The sequence below is a fragment of the Podarcis melisellensis genome, assembly GCF_964234715.1.
Source record: "Podarcis melisellensis genome assembly, chromosome: 5".
NCBI classification, from domain to species: domain Eukaryota; kingdom Metazoa; phylum Chordata; class Lepidosauria; order Squamata; family Lacertidae; genus Podarcis; species Podarcis melisellensis.
In genome coordinates, this window is record NC_138537.1 from 42,448,467 (window position 1) to 42,464,977 (window position 16,511).

Genomic DNA, 16,511 nt, shown 5'->3' on the forward strand with positions numbered 1-16,511 from the left:
TGCATTGGTCTGAGGTAATGCTACAGTTTTTAGCCTATTTGGTATGCAGTTAAGAAACTGTACAGAGGAGAAATCGTTTGGCACTGGACTTCACTGTGGTTATCGCAGGGTATACGGTAACTAAGAGGTGTTCTTCAGTCTTCGCCTGTCTGAATCTCATGCTTTGTGATGGGATCTCTTCAAGCTGCGTGGTTGATTTTTCCAGCAGGGTAATCGGAGGTTCGTTTTTACGCAAGATGCAGACCCTCAAAAATTGCTCTCCTGTTATACTACTACGTCGTTAGCATGCAGGTGAAAACGATTAAGAAAGGCTACGGAGATCAGTATTGCAGTAATTGTTCTGTTTAGTCTTCTCTTTTTGTAACAGGTCCAGATCCCAAGAACTAAGGTTGCAAAAATACTGCCAACTAGCGTGCCCATTGAACACAGCGAGATTTCATACGTCCGACTACGCACGCATAGGATCGCGCTGCTTAGCACACTATGTGCGCGGTAGGCAGCCTGGTGACTGATTTGCAGATTCGGTGACGCACAGTCTGTAGTTTTGTTCTAGCCTTGGACCCCGAAAGACGTCTTGGTACAAAGCATTATTAAATCATTTCCGACAATTTCCTTTTTATTGAATGCGGCATTTCCTTGCTTGCAGCTGCGATGAATTCTAAATTCTTATGCGACGCGAGAGAAAGCAGACTCTTACCAAAGATCAGCTCTGGACCTAAGGCCGTTAGGCAATCTTGTTACATGATTACAATACACAATAATACAATTATGCGAAGGAGGAAGACATTTTACAGTTGGGCACGGGCTGCTGCCTCAGCTCCATCTTAATAGTAGGCGGCCCGCCCTTCGACTCCGGGAGTGGGTGACGTCACTCAGCCCCGCCTCTTTGTGGCCTCATTTTCCCGCGGTTAGAGCCCGGAAGTTTCCTCCCACAAGCTTTGCTTGGTGCGTGCTTGGCTTCCATGTGGGCAGCTGAGCTGCTGCGTGGTGAGTCAAGCTTAGCTGCGCCTCTGCCAAGAAGGAAGCAGACAAGAGGCCGTGGTAATACTCCAAGCCTCAAGGGGCGAACGGGCTGAGCAGCCGGCACTCTTAGAACCACCCAGTCCAGCTGCAGCCACTTGGGCTCAGAGGATTTACTTGTTTGTTTATTATCATTTTTTGCAGTTCATACATTTCATAAATATTAACAGTATAATAGCAGTAACAACAAGAGCATCAAAGAGTGCAAAAGTGTAGCATGAATTGAGTTCAGCACGTATAAATCTTAAAATATTTTCAGCGGAAGATTCCAATTCTAAACGTAGCCAATCCTTCCGTCTGTCCTCTCAAGGGGGTGTGCAACTAAAGCTATGGAGCAATAAAATGCCATTAACTTGAAGCAGCAGCAGCATAAACATTTCATTGAATTACCAAATGAAAATTAAAATATATATCAACACAACAGCTTATGAAATACAGGCGACCATCTATTCTGTATGCAGAAGGTTTCAAATTTAATTTTGGACATCTGGTAGGGCTTCAAATGTCTCCTGCCTGAGACTCATGTGCTGCTGCCAGTCAGTGGTAGACATTACTGAGCTAGATGGACCTTATTCTGATCCATAGGCCCAAAGGAGGGCTCATGGGAGTGTTTGGGTGCAGGGATATTAAATAAAGATGTCAAAAATGTCAGAGTGATCAGTTCTAGGGACATATTAAAGAGAAAGGTGTAGACTTACAGAAAATTAGCCTGCAAGGTCTCCCAGCTTTTACAGATGCAGGATGGACACCACAGCAAAGAGATTGCTTATCTGTGCCCAAGCAAACATTCATGCATTTTTTATACACAAAGCAGCATACATCATTTTATCCAGGACTTCCCATCGCTTCACCTGACCAGATGAGGGCATAGGTGGCAAAGACCCAAGTCATACAGATAGTTCCTGTTCTGGGCTCAGAGCCCAACACCCGAAACCCACAGATAAGGATAACACCAAAGCAAGCCAATTAGCTTATATCAAAGCATGTGAATATAAACATATATGAGCTCATTGCTACAACAACTACAACTTAATTGTGGGGTTATCTTGACTACCAAGATGGTGTTGCAGAGCTTCCAGAACAGTTTGCCTTTGGTTCAACACAGCTAAGCTGATAAATGTTAAGGATGGGCCTCTTGAGCAGGACCTCTGCACTCTTTCTTAGGACCTGGACAGGTCATAGAGGTGCAGGCAGTCCTTCAGATATACTTTTTGCAAGGTTTCTGCCACTTTAAAAGCAATCACCAGCCCTTTAAATTGGGCCTGGAAACACACTGGCAACTAGTGCAACTGATACAGGATTTGGATTTCCAACCACCTTGTCCCTGCAAGCAATTTGGTGGATGTATTCTGCAACAGCTGAAACTTCTGGACCATCTTTAAATAAAGCCTCATGCAGAACACATTACAGTAAAAGGTAAAGGTAAAGGACCCCTGACAGTTAAGTCCAGTTGCAGACGACTCGGGTTGCAGCGGTCGTCTTGCTTTACAGGTGAGGGAGCTGGCATTTGTCCGCAGATAGTTTTTCCGGGTCATGTGGTCAGCATGACTAAGCTGCTTCTGGCACAACAGAACACCGAAAGCAGAGCAGCGCACAGAAATGCCGTTTACCTTCCCAACAGAGCAGTACCTATTTATCTACTTGCACTTTTTGGCATGCTTTCGAACTGCTAGGTTGGCAGGAGCTGGGACTGAGCAACAGGAGCTCACCCAGTCATGGGGATGCGAACCACCGACCTTTGATCGGCAGGCCCAAGGGGTCCAGCTGGCTGCAGATAAAAGGTCCAGTCCAATGCCAGAGTGAGGCCACATACAACAGCACTATTCTATATGTTTGTGTGCAGAAAGCAGACATAGCCTCAGTTATACATGCATACTGTTTAAAATCTAGGATAGAGTATTGTAATGCTGCCTGATGGGGGCTACCATTAAAGAAAGTTCAGAAACTTCATTTCATATTTTGTTTAAAAAATAAATATTTTTTTTGTTAAAAATCAGCCAGCAATATACTAGAAGAAACAAGATGGCCTGCTTTGCTTTACCCCATTCCTAAATCAATTGTATTGGTTACTAAGTAGTTGGTGGGCTCCCATTTAAACTGCTGGTCTTGATTTTTACAGCAGTAAAAGGTTTGAGACCAGATTATATTGTTATAAGACTTCTGTAAGGTATCATAAATAAAATGAATGTTCATAAGTGCACAAGGTAAACACACATATATAAATACATGTCTGAAATAGTATGGAAGAGCAATCCTGAAGCCATCTGGACACTTAATGACCCCAAATATTTGCTCTGCAGAAGGAAGCATCTTGGAAAAACCTCCCCCAATAGTTCTTTTCAATTGCACACCTTTCTAAATTTGTTTTAAGGGCATATTTTGTATATGAATAGGGTAGGCCTGTGACCTGGATTCAATAAATAAGGTATTTACCATCTCAAAAGAATGGCCCAGACTGGCCAGGTAATGCAATCAGTGAAACATTATCAGTTATCTTAAGATCTTCCTTATTTTCCTTCTGCTGGTTCCTTTCTCCATTCAATTTTCTCTCACGGATAACATAAGTAGGGGATACTGAATCCCTTGATGGAGAGTTGGGCTGTAAAAGCCAACCCCTTTTTTTTTCTATAACAAGATGAATTAATTACCCATACATGTAAATCTGCGTAAGCCTGGTGATTGGCCTCAGTAATGATGTACAAATTAGAGACCCAGGGTGTAAAGGTAAAGGGATAAATGGACCCCTGACCATTAGGTCCACTCGTGGCTGACTCTGGGGTTGCGGCGCTCATCTCACTTTATTGGCCAAGGGAGCCGGCGTACAGCTTCCGGATCATGTGGCCAGCATGACTAAGCTGCTTCTGGCGAACCAGAGCAGCGCACGGAAATGCTGTTTACCTTCCCGCCAGAGCGGTACCTATTTATCTACTCGCACTTTGACGTGCTTTCAAACTGGTAGGTTGGCAGGAGCAGAGACCAAGCAACGGGAGCTCACCTCGTCACGGGGATTCGAACCGCCGACCTTCTGATTGGCAAGTCCTAGGCTCTGTGGTTTAACCCACAGCGCCACCCACGTCCCTTGACCCAGGGTGTCTGTTTCTGTTTTTTAAAAAAATGTTTCAATATTAATTGCATTTAACCTTTGGCTAGAATGCATCCATGAATGATTCCTGCATGCGAGCATTTTGTGACTCTCCCATGCCTCCCTCCTCCACTGCATTCCATCTCTCCTATCTGACCCTGAAAGTAGCACAAAAGGCAGGATGTTTTCCTATGTCTGTTGTGAGTTAGCCCCAGCATCTCCTTAGGGGTTTCAAGGAACAGATAGGGACAGGAATGTCAACAACCCTGTCAAAGGCTGGGTTGCTAAGGAAACAGTGATAAAGTAGCACATTTGAGACCCAAATGGCCTGAGCAGTTAGAAGCACCCAAAAGTAATTGTGGAGGTGAAGTTACCTGTATGGAGCCATGTGTGTTTTCTTTCACATGATCTGTAAACTTTATTTATGTATGCAGAAGACTGTTTGATGTTGTATGATGCTTTGTTTGCTGTGTTTGAACTACTGTATATAAGTTTTGTTCTGATTTGTCTCTGGGCAGCCTTTTCTGAACTGGTTCTGCTGAGTAACTGATTGGCAAGATTGTGCTACTGCAATAGTATATAAACCAGGTCCCTAACTGAATATGCTGACACTTGCTGTAATTCTTTTGGTTCTGTGTTTTATTTAAAAGGTGCTCCCTCACCTGGGTAACAAACAGGTGATGTAGAAGCCAAATTCTTACCACAGTAATCACACTCTGTGGTTCAAAATTGGGAAGACTGGCAGGCACCAGAGATAAGGCTGTTTCAGGGATGGTTCTGCTGCAACAAACAGCTGCAGAAACAGGAGGCAGAGATGTGAGAGGGCATCAGAGGAGGAAGTGAAGGAAAGAGGGATAGAGGCCAGTGTTGCCCATAACACCCCTGACCATCATTCTAGGCATCGCAGAGTGCCATAGCACACTGGTTGAAAACTATTGATATGTGGTGTGAATTGTCCAATATGCAAGAGAGTGGATTGGTGCATGTGTTCAGAATAACTCTTCTGCAATTAGTTTGCAGCAGAAGTGAAAAACTCCCTGTGTATCATATACCGTAGGTTGTAAAATTTTGCACTTGCTTCTAAAGGAAGCTCCAGAGCACTAGAAGAACAGCTTTTTCCAGCCCTAAAATGCCTGGGTGAACAGGATGCAGCTCACCTTAGGCAGCTGCTGCTTGGGCAGAATGCCAGCTATCCACAGGCTTCAGATGTTTTTCATAATTTAGCCTATGAGCGGCGCATTTGCACTTTCTGCCCAGACATGGCTATAGGACTGAGGAACTGTTGATTGGCATTGGGGCACCAGGAGCAGAATCTTAGGGTGCACAAAACCACTGTAGGGAGCCGGATGACTTTGCAAGATTTAGAGAAGGTTACCCCGAAATGACCCAGCTACGAAAACGCCCTTATTCCATGTGCTGTCATATACTGCTCACTATGGAAAATACTTGCCTACAAGGCTTCTATTGCATTTGATGAATTTGGGAATTCACTCTTGACAGGTGTGTGTATATGTGAGATGTTTGGACACAGCAGGTTCCCGTATAAAAAAAGCCCTGAATAAAACCTACTTCTTCCCTTAACCCCAAGTAACATCACACATAGACAGAAACAGGGATTTAACTTTCAACATGTCCCTGACATGGACAATGCGAAATAGCCTCAATGACCTTAGGATGACACTGGATTGTAAGACCGTGGTGAGTTGGGGTGTGTGGGATGAAGCATACAGTTAGCTTAGTGCTACAGCTGGGCATAATACGATGAATGAAATAAAGGAGTGTTATCAGTTATTTGGTTGAGATTCCTACATATTTGGTTGGCCTAGATGACCCTCAGAGTCCCAACTCTACAGTTCTATGATTCTACCTGTCACTGCCAGCCTGCTGCGCACATTCCCACCCCACTCCACCCCTTTCCCCTCATTCAGGAGACCAGGGCTTTCCCAGACCACCTCCAGTCACCCCAGTCAGGCTGCAGAGGAGGAGTGGGGTGGGAGCAGCATTTTCAGTTGTGCTTCAAGTGGGGAAAACATCCCAGCCAACTTCCCATCCCTGGACCCAATTAATTTCCCCTCACTAGGGACTGGAGCTGTGTCCGGCACCAAGGGAATGGTTCCACAAACTAGTTAATCAAGACAACATGGTTAACATAAACTTTCCTTCTAATTAAAACACATGGGTTGGGGAGGGGCGATGGAAGCCAAAAGTAGACAAACTGAAAAAGAATCACCACGATCCTCTTTACAAATAAGCTACCAGTCTCTCCAAAGTTTGACCTGGTAAGTCAAAAAAACAGTATGTTATTCAGGAGAATGGGAGCAGTTCTCCTGGAATGTACCAAGCTCCATATTTTATCACAAACTCTTTGGGTGGCTATATGGAATCTAGGTCTCTTAAATGATTTCTCCATAGATGTTTTCCTGAACCTCTCTCTTCATATGGCTCCTGGCATCTTCTCCTGCCCTCCCTGCCTGCCAGCCTCAGTAGATTTTCCCCTACCCTACCCTCCTCTTTAAGAATACTAATATTAAAATACTGTTTTCTATTGCACACACATGTTCAAGGCAAGGGTGCTGGCACTGCCCTAAATTTCGGAGTCTGAAACCAAAAGCCATGAACCCAAAGACTTGGTTTCTGCATCAGTAGCCTCATTAATTTCTGTAAGGCATCTTAAATTGTTCTGAATATTCTCAGGAAATTACATTGAAAAGGAATGATACTGAAGAAAGTTGCAACTCCCTACCTGGAGACACTACATCTATTAAGGAATGTGGCTATTATTTTAATGTTTCTGTTTTGGATACATATTCAAGTTTCACTTCTTAGCTCTGTTGCCTGCTGTGTTATTGATGTCAGACTGTACATTTTAAAGGCTTTTAATTATACTTCATCTATTTGTATTGACAGAAATATGTGACAACTCTGTTCCATTTGCACTGGCTAGAATGAGCATCAGAATGTGAAGTTTCTTGTCATTATCAGATTTTATTAGTAAGTGCTCCCTCCTTTGTGTGAATGTGTTCTGTATCCTTTTGGTGTTACTTCCTTTCTCTTTGTTCTTTTAGATTCAACATCTAGGAACAGGTTAGCTAATATCCTTTGGAAGGCTTCTAGTAGGAATTATCAATGCCACCATTATCATAAATAATTATCAAAATACAAATTGCTTTTAGGCTAGAGGGTCAGTGTCTTTCAGAGCACCAACATTGAAAGCCAGGGTCTCTTCTGTTCCATCCTCAGCTTTTGCCTCATTCTGATCAACACATGTGAAAATTTAAATAAATATGCAGCACCCTTTGCTCTCTTTTTGGTGATAATTAAGTGACCACTTATCCCCACCCTATCTCCTCTAGTTTTGTTTAATGTCATTCTCTTGCAATAAAAAGAATAAATCAATCTGAATGTACATTTCGCTAACAACCTGCCTCTTGTAAGAGGTTTTCAGGAAGCACGTCTGCTCCTCATATCCCTTCCCCAACTCCATATCTGTGAAGTCTTTTTATGTGCTCCATATCTGTGAAGTCCTTGCTGCTAGGTAAAAGCTAATTTATTAAAGAGCTTGGCCATCTGTTAAGAGATCAGATTGTCCCAACCCTCTGGAGAACTGTTACAATAATTTTAAGGTGTACACACATAGTGGGCCATATTCCACAAAAAACAAATCCTTCACCCTTCAAAATTAGGAAATATTTCCCTGAAAAAATAGGCACTTTACTTTAGCACACTGGACAATCAATCCCAAAGCCATATTGTTTTCCCTAATGACCCCAAATATTACCTCAGCCGAAGGAAGTATAGTTGAAAAAAAAACCTCCCCCAATAGTTCTTTTCACTTAAAAAGGTAAAGGGACCCCTGACCACTAGGTCCAGTCGTGACCGACTCTGGGGTTGCAGCACTCATCTCGCTTTATTGGCCGAGGGAGCCGGCGTACAGCTTCCAGGTCACGTGGCCAGCATGACTAAGCCACTTCTGGCGTACCAAAGCAGTGCACGGAAACACCGTTTACCTTCCCGCAGGAGCGGTACCTATTTATCTACTCGCACTTTGACGTGCTTTCGAACTGCTAGGTTGGCAGGAGCAGGGACTGAGAAACGGGAGCTCATTCCATTGTGGGGATTCGAACTGCCGACCTTCTGATCGGCAAGTCCTAGTCTCTGTGGTTTAACCCACAGTGCCACCCGTGTCCCTTTTCCCCCCACTTACAAATCCTTTAAATCATATTATGTATATGAATAGGGTAGGTCTGTGACAGGATTCAGGAACTAAAGTATTTACTATCTCAAAAGAATGGCCCAGGCTGGCCAGGTAATGCAATCAGTAAAATATTATCCGATATCTTGACAGACAGGAGACAAGTCACACTCTCAAATTTCTGTTGTAGACCTCCTCTTTTGGTGGCAAGTGTATTAAGCTTTTTGGGTGCCCCCTGGCTACGGGGCTGAGCAGTTTCTAAAGCCTTTAAAAGTTATTGGACACCTTTGTTCTGGGTCCTCACCTCCTACCAAAAGGGGTGAGGAATTCTGTTGCAACAGGTAAAAAAGATCTGCCTTGCTTTCACTGCCTCCTGCCTCCATCCATTCTTCTCTGACTGATAATGGACTTAGGGGACAAGTGGAGTCCCTTGATGGAGAGTTGAGCTGTTAAAGGCAACACCAGATTTTTCTATAACAGAATGTTGTGCTCCCCAATAAAATAGATATTGGTTATCCATGGATAACTGGGGATGTAATCTGCAGGCACATGTCTGCCCATGGGCCAAGTGTTGGCAACATGCCTCTAACCACTACACTTGCTTGTTCTCATGGTTCCCATTGCTGGGAAGTTATTAAAATAAATGATAAGTTTGTGGATTTGTATACACCTAAAGGAAAGTACAATATGGTGAATAAAAATACAGTGGTACCTCGGGTTAAGTACTTAATTCGTTCCGGAGGTCCGTACTTAACCTGAAACTGTTCTTAACCTGAAGCACCACTTTAGCTAATGGAGCCTCCCGTTGCCACTGCGCCGCTGCTGCACGATTTCTGTTCTCATCCTGAAGCACTATTTCTGGGTTAGCGGAGTCTGTAACCTGAAGCGTATGTAACCTGAAGTGTATGTAACCCGAGGTACCACTGTAATGTAAAAGATGATTCCCACCCACTCCTTTATAGCAATCACACAAAACTATTCCACCCTACCTTTGGGGGATAAACTGTGTCAAGAGATATCACTGAATACCATGAATATGCAGTACTTGGAATTCACCTAGTTTTTTTTTTCTTCTTCACTGGTTGCATGACATCTTCCTAAGCAGAAAATTTGAGAATTCTGCCATCAGACATAGGTGCACCATCAGTTCAACTTAATAATTAATCAAAGAGTAGATATTTAATTTTTATATAAAGCTGGGGGAGGAAATAAGCTAGGTTTTTATAGGGTTCCTTCTAAAGTGGCATGAATGAAAAGAAAGGAGCAGGAAAACCTATGGTGAAACTAGAGAAAAAAGCAAAAAAAAGCTGCACAAATCTGGTAATGCAGATAATACCAATATGTATAAAGAGGTGCTGTCAAAATTTAGAATTCTGAATTTTAAAAGTACAGCTAAGGAGAAATACTGCCATGTACTAATTAAAAACAACCTGTTTTTTTACCCTAGTACACATTGACACATTGCTGGAATTGGGCTGTGGGGAGCAGTGTGGAGATGACCAAATGAGCACATGCTGTTTGTGGCCTAATATAAGGTGCTCTGTGCATACAAGCAAGCTGAGGCAGGCTCTGCTTTCCTGTATCTTAAAAGCAGACTTCAAAGTATCCAGCAGGGAGTTAATATTGATTGTGTTATTGTGTATTATCTACATGTAGTCTTGACATGGTCAGAAGTGGTTTAACAGGCATAATTTCTAAAGATAAATTGCTGGTGGCGCTGTGGTCTAAACCACTGAGCCTAGGGCTTGCCAATCAGAAGGTCAGCGGTTCGAATCCCCACGACGGGGTGAGCTCCTGTTGCTCAGTCCCTGCTCCTGCCCACCTAGCAGTTTGAAAGCACATCAAAGTGCAATTAGATAAATAGGTACCGCTCCGACGGGAAGGTAAATGGCATTTCCATTCGCTGCTCTGGTTTGCCAGAAGCGGCTTAGTCATGCTGGCCACATGACCCGGAAGCTGTCTGCGGACAAACACCAGCTCCCTCGGCCTATAGAGCAAGATGAGCGCCGCAACCCCAGAGTCGTCCGCAACTGGACCTAACGGACAAGGATACCTTTACCTTTAAGCATGCCTGAGAGCCATATGATATCTACTAGAAGTTTTGCTCAATTATGGATGGTATTCAGCTAGGTTTTACTCAGAAGAGGCCCACTGAAATTAATTGGACACTCCTGTAGTGCAATGAGTCAGTGTGTCTGGCTGTTAACCAAAAAGGTTGGTGGTTCCAGCCCACCCAGGGATAGCTGTGGGCAGAATTCCTATATTGCAGGGCATTGGACTGGATGACCCTCGGTGTCCCTTCCAATTCTACAGTTCCAAGTTAGGTCCATTAATTTCAGCTTAGTCTACTCAGAGTACAGTACAACATAGTTGAATGCCACCCTATGCTTATATTTGTGGAGCGCTGTTGATGGTTCTTTAGTGCCAAGAGAAATTGAGTACTGTATATAACAAGAGTTTTACTCAGAATAAAAGGTAAAGGTAAAGGGACCCCTGACCACTAGGTCCAGTCGTGACTGACTCTGGGGTTGCGGCGCTCATCTCACTTTATTGGCCGAGAGAGCTGGCATACAGCTTCTGGGTCATGTGGCTAGCATGACTAAGCTGCTTGTGGCGAAACGCTGTCTACCTTCCCACTGGAGCAGTACCTATCTACTTGCACTTTGATGTGCTTTCAAACTGCTAGGTTGGCAGGAGCTGGGACCGAGCAATGGGAGCTCACCCCGTCGTGGGGATTTGAATTGCCGACCTTCTGATTGGCAAGTCCTAGGCTCTGTGGTTTAACCCACAGCGCCACCCGCATCCCTTTTTACTCAGAATAGTTCCACTAAAATTCATGAACATGGTTAAGCTAGGTCCATTAATTGCTATTATTTATTTTTAACTTAATTGTTCCAAGACAGAGTCATTGCGTTTAAAAAGATATTGGAGCTCAAATTCTGCTCTCTGTTTTTTTGTGGTCTGTTTCTCTTAATCCATTTAAGATGTGATAAGGGTACTCATATAAATTATGCAGAGGACCAAAAGTTGTAAGAGGTTGAAGCTGCAAATATAAGTCTAATTCTTCAAGTAACCAATATGAAAATAAAATTAATATGTATTAAAATAAATTAAAACTGAACTTATCATTTATAACTGAATGATAGTCAGCGTAGTATAGTGGTCACTTTGATTAGAACTGGAGAGACTCGATGTTGAAATCTTCACTCAGCTGTGAAGCCCACTGAGAACTATAGGGCTATTTCAGTCTAACCTACCTCTCAGGGTTGTTGTGAAGATACAATGTATGCTGCTTTGTCCGTGAAGGAAAATGGGTTATAAATGAGGCAAATAATTTGAAGAACTGGATTGTAAACTGCAGTATGGAATTCAACAAGAATACAGTATACAGTAAATACAATACAGTATAGGAAAAGACTGGCTGGGCTATAGCTTTGCAGATAAAGAATACAGGCATTATAGTAGATCACAAACTACTGTACATTATAGGAGGCACTGTCATAAAAAGGCGAAAGCCATTTTGTGTTGCCTTAGTAGAAACATTATAGCCAAGACACAGTATTAGTCCTGCTCTGCTTAACACTGATTAGGTCTCAGCAGAGAGAAATATGTAAAAATTTGATTGCTTAAAGCTGAATATGATGCAAAGGAAAAAATGGAAGATTCAGGAAAGAGCATCAGAAACATGATAGATATAGAGGAATTTTGAAGGGACATCTTATATTTATCTTGTTCTGGGAAAAATATATGGAGGTTTCAGACAATGAGTGCTACTCCTGAGCAATTGCCTCTGGAACAATTTTTTAATTTTAATTTTTCACAAAGATTGCTTTTAGAGTAGGAGGATGTGGTTTTTCTTTGATAATAAAGAACAAGATGCCATGCATATAACTTGTGGGAAGAACCATTTAGGTTGCATTTTCCATCCAGGAACAATTACTTTGGAATACAGGTAAAGGGAGGGGAGGGAATTTGGTGTTGCTTGGTTTGGTTTTTTGATGTGGCAGATCTAACCCAAGCTCAGCTCTGAAACGTATTTGCAACCACCAGGGCTTAGTGAGTCCTGGGAAATGTAAAGTAACGATACAAGAAAAGTGTCGCCGCCGAGCATTGCAGAGTGGCTTTCCTTCTTCGCCACTGAGTCATCGTGGCCGGTCCCCACACACCTCATTAGCAGGCCTTGCAGGGTAGGTGGCAGGCAGGCTTTGCAGCAAGCGAAACTACACAGGGCATCGAGGGCAGGGCGATGGAGACAAATGGTTTGAGAAATCGGGGAACGTGGGGAGGATCGGTGCAAGAGGCTGGGTCATCTGCAGCAGGGATTTGTTCGGGGAAGGAATCCTGCCTCGGTGCAAGGGGAGAGAGGGAATGGACGGCTCCCGAGGATCCTTCTGATTTTGGAACGATTCAGCCCCAGCCACAAGTTCGCGCCTAAGCAAGATGCACGCAACGCACGTGATCCCGTGCTTTTGCACCCCCGGCGCGCACACACATGTATATGCACGCTTGCAAAACATGCCAGCACATGCCACCACACGAGAATACACAGAGAGAGGCGAGCGCGCAGGCGAGTGCGCGCGCCTGCCTCGGCTCCCCTCCCCTCCCCGCGCGAGCCCGCCCAGGGTGGCTGCTGTGGCAGAGATTGGTGTGTTTTTCCCCATCTGCGTCACATGGCTGCCCCTCCCCCCCGCCCGCCCGCCTGCCCCTCCCCTCCCTGTCGCGGCTCGGCGCTCGGCTCAGGTCACTTTGACAAGCTCGCGCTCGCTCTCCTCCCCCTCCGCCGCGCAATTAGCATATTAATCAGCCCCCGGGATCGGGATTCGGAGCCGATCGGAGCGCCTCGTCTACGCGCACGGCGAGGCCGGAACGCAGCGTAGCCCAGCCCTGGACTCGCCGAGAGACGCGGGATCGGGCTGCTGCTGCTGCCGCCGCTCCGCTTGCTGCGGCTGCTGCGCTTCCCGGCGGGGAGGCCCCGCGATCGGGGGGCGGCCTTGCCCGAGGGCTCGGCCGGGGTCTCTCTCAGGGCGGCGGATGCCAGGGCCCCGCCGAGCGGGCACGTCGCACCTCCCCTGCGCCAGGCCGGGCATGTGAAGATGTCAGTGGGCTGTGCGTGCCCAGGTGAGTGCGAGCGCTCGGGGAAGCAGGGCGAGGGGAGAGAGGAGGGAGCGGTGGGGCGTACATCCTTCTCGAAGCCTGGGGGAAGCTCCTGCCTCCCTGCCCGGGCCCCTCTGCAACCAGACGGAAAACAACCCCGCAGAAACCTCCTCCCTCCCTCCCCTCCCCTCCCAAGCAGGGGGAGCAGTTTTGGGGATGGCGGGGTTTCAGCCGAGCATGAGGCGCGGGGCTGTGGGGGTACCTGGCGTTGGCTCGGGATCTGTGCGCGCGCGCGCGTTTGCGGTAGGGCATTTTGCTTGCCACTAGTATAGCTGGTATCTGGCCAGAGAGTGGGGGGCGGGGGGGGGGCTGGCGCGGTGTGCCCAGCGCGGAGGTGAATGCCTGTTGGAGTTGCTCCTGTGATGGGGGAGGGTCTCCGGGGCTGGGAGTGGGGCACTGTGCAGTTAAGAGGAATGCTGGGAATGGGGGGGGGGTCGGGCTAGGATAGCTAGATCAACATTACAAAAATAGTTGTGGGAGGGACCTGTGCTCTGTGACAGCAGTGGCTGCGCGGGTACTGCTCTCCAGGGGTGTTCGGTTGTGGGGAGGAGGGTCGTCCTGTGGGGGTTGTGTTCAGCAGTGGGGTGCCCATATCCTCAAGGGATGTTGCTTTGCAGCGCGCGAAGGTGTGCGCTTCTTCCGCCTCTACAAGGTTCTGTGCAAACATCTCTTCCGTTTTTAGGATCACTAATTCCAGTAATTCATAGCCTGACAGGGCTCAAGGATGTGGTTTATTGGGGTTCACTCCAGTCTGGTGAAGTTAAGCATTGCCTCCAGAGTTGCTGTGGTTGTGACCACTTCTGGCTTGACTTGTGCGGCCCAAGAAGGGGGATGAGGAAGTTGCTATTTTTTGGGGGGGGGAGATGGACTGACTATTGCCCTGCAACTGCTCTTTTTGGAGAAACTGTTGAGACTACATGGTTGTTGGGTCTCTCCTCTTTGCTAAGTGCTTTTGAGTTGGAGTAGGGGAAGGGGAGAGCTAGCTGGCTCATTAACATAGATTTTTATTGGTTTTAAATTTTGTATTATATTGCAAGTTGCTTTGAGTTTGCATTCCCTTTTTTTTTTAAAAAAAAAGATCAACCAACAAGTTTAATAAATAAATAAATTGATCTAGCTGGCAGGCGTTCAGCTCTGTGCCAACATGGGTCTTACTGTGCTATTAGAGTGAAAATTTAATGATAAGCCTGGGAGTTGCTCCAGAACTAGAGAGTTTTGTAAATTCTGGGTGCTCCTCAATATAGTATTATGCCCCACAACCATTGCTCCAAAGCTTTTAAAGCACTTGCACATAAGTTGCTATAGTTATGAAATGTGAAGCCAAGCAGGGACCCATCCCATTAGTGTTTGGTAAAAGACAGGTGCCAGTCAGGAAGGCTAAGATCTGGGATTGGGTGTGTCTGATAACTGAGGAATGCATTAAGTATTCAGGGCTGCTGCTAAAAGGGAGCTGATGGCCACCCTCCATAAAGCATCAAGGATGGGCACTGATTCTCTGCAGACTGTCTGTTCCATTATCAGAACTCTTTGTCTAATGTTATCTCTCTAAATGCCATGAGCGGTGGGGTGGGGTCAAACAGCTTCCCCAGTAGGTTTTCTTCAAAGATGTGTTTGACATGACCATGCTCAACTCCCTTTCCAGCCCCTTTCCTCTTGGAACAATTGCTGCCCGGGGCTCCTCTTCTGCTTCAGCAGCCTGTGACACAATCAAGCAGATTGTGTGGGCGTCACTGAAAAGTTAGGCTGCTTTCAGCAGGGAACCTGCTATGCTGCACCCACACACAGCCCATGGTTTTTTGGGGAAAACCCTTCACAGCAGAGGCCTAATTTGCCAGAGAGGCTTCACTAATGACCTCCCGTAACTGACAGGGAAGTGGCTTGACTGCCTGAGAATTTATACCTCACTCTTAGAGGGGTGTTGCACCCCACACTGAGGTAATGCTAGTGGCCAGGTAATGTCCAACTGCTCCATCTCCCAGTGACACACCAGCCTGACCCAGATTTCCTGAGTGTGGGTCAATTTCCTCCAGTGGGCATGGGCCATTACTGTATATCTCCCAGCACACAGGAGCATCCGCCTAATCTGACATTGGATCCCTAAGACCCTAACCTCTCAGATTCCCTCATTACCCCCCTACCTGTTGTCTGCTTGAATCTACTTCCCTGGCTTGCAGCAATCTCTGTTTCTAAACAACCCCCCTTCCCTTCCACTTCCCTTCCCCCACAACCTCCTCCTCCATCTCCCGCTGGAAGCTGCCAGAGCAGCGGCTGCTTCCTCAAGCAGAAAGTCACGTGTTCTCCCTCCAAAGCCAGGCCAAACATTTAAAGCACCAGGCACAGCGTGGGTTTCTTCTCCCTCTCCTCCCTCCAGGCATTCCTCCTTATCTAGCCCTGCATTGGCCCTTCCCGTCTGCTGGCCAATACAAGTGGGGTGGGGTGGGGGGCAGCCAGGGTACTCCATGTCCCAAGGAGCCTGCAATCTGCCTATAAAAAAACAGGTCTGCTGCTGCTACATAATGCCTGGCTTTTCATAGAGGATCTTGCATTAAGCGAGATGAAGATTGATCCTCTCTGCATCCTTAGCTACATGGCACTCCTGTTTTCTTTCACATTCAAGGTTGGACCTGTGCGTACCAAGGGGCTTGTTAAAATCCCAGCTCCCCAAGGTGTACACAAGACAACAAATGCTGTGTTGGAGCCATGTCTTGTCCCAGGTGTTTATAGATAGCATCTTACAAATGGCCTGGGGTTCAGAAGGCCCTGTAGGAGAACCAGGTCCCCCTGCTAGAATGGGCGCTGGCTATTTCCAATGGCTGCAGAGGGGAAGTAAGCAGCCATGGTTGTGCCTCCGTGCATGTGCATCTTTTTTCATGCTGCAACTGTAGTTTTCCCCATGATTTTGCTCCTAGGAGCCCATAACAGACTGTTTATCGGAATATAGAACAAACAAGCTCTGGTTCTGGCCTCCTGCCAGCTAGAAACATTTAATGAGCCTCTCGTGTGGCTGCTCTTATGGGGGGGGGGCTGCATTAACTTGGAGGAGTTTCCAGCTGTGGGTATATT

The 16,511-nt window shown here is 46.1% G+C and overlaps 1 protein-coding gene across 2 annotated transcripts in view; it reads left to right on the plus strand.

Annotated features, from left to right (window-relative positions):
* The first annotated feature begins 13,038 nt into the window (after positions 1-13,038).
* The window catches only part of LDB1 (LIM domain binding 1), a 60,285-nt gene continuing 56,812 nt past the window's right edge, over positions 13,039-16,511 (plus strand). The window contains exon 1 of one of the 2 annotated variants that reach the window (XM_081912320.1): positions 13,039-13,412. In XM_081912320.1, coding sequence (XP_081768446.1) covers positions 13,388-13,412 — 25 coding nt within the window. In that variant the 5' untranslated portion in view covers positions 13,039-13,387. The remainder of the gene's footprint in view (positions 13,413-16,511) is intronic. The other variant, XM_081912319.1, reaches the window with a different exon arrangement.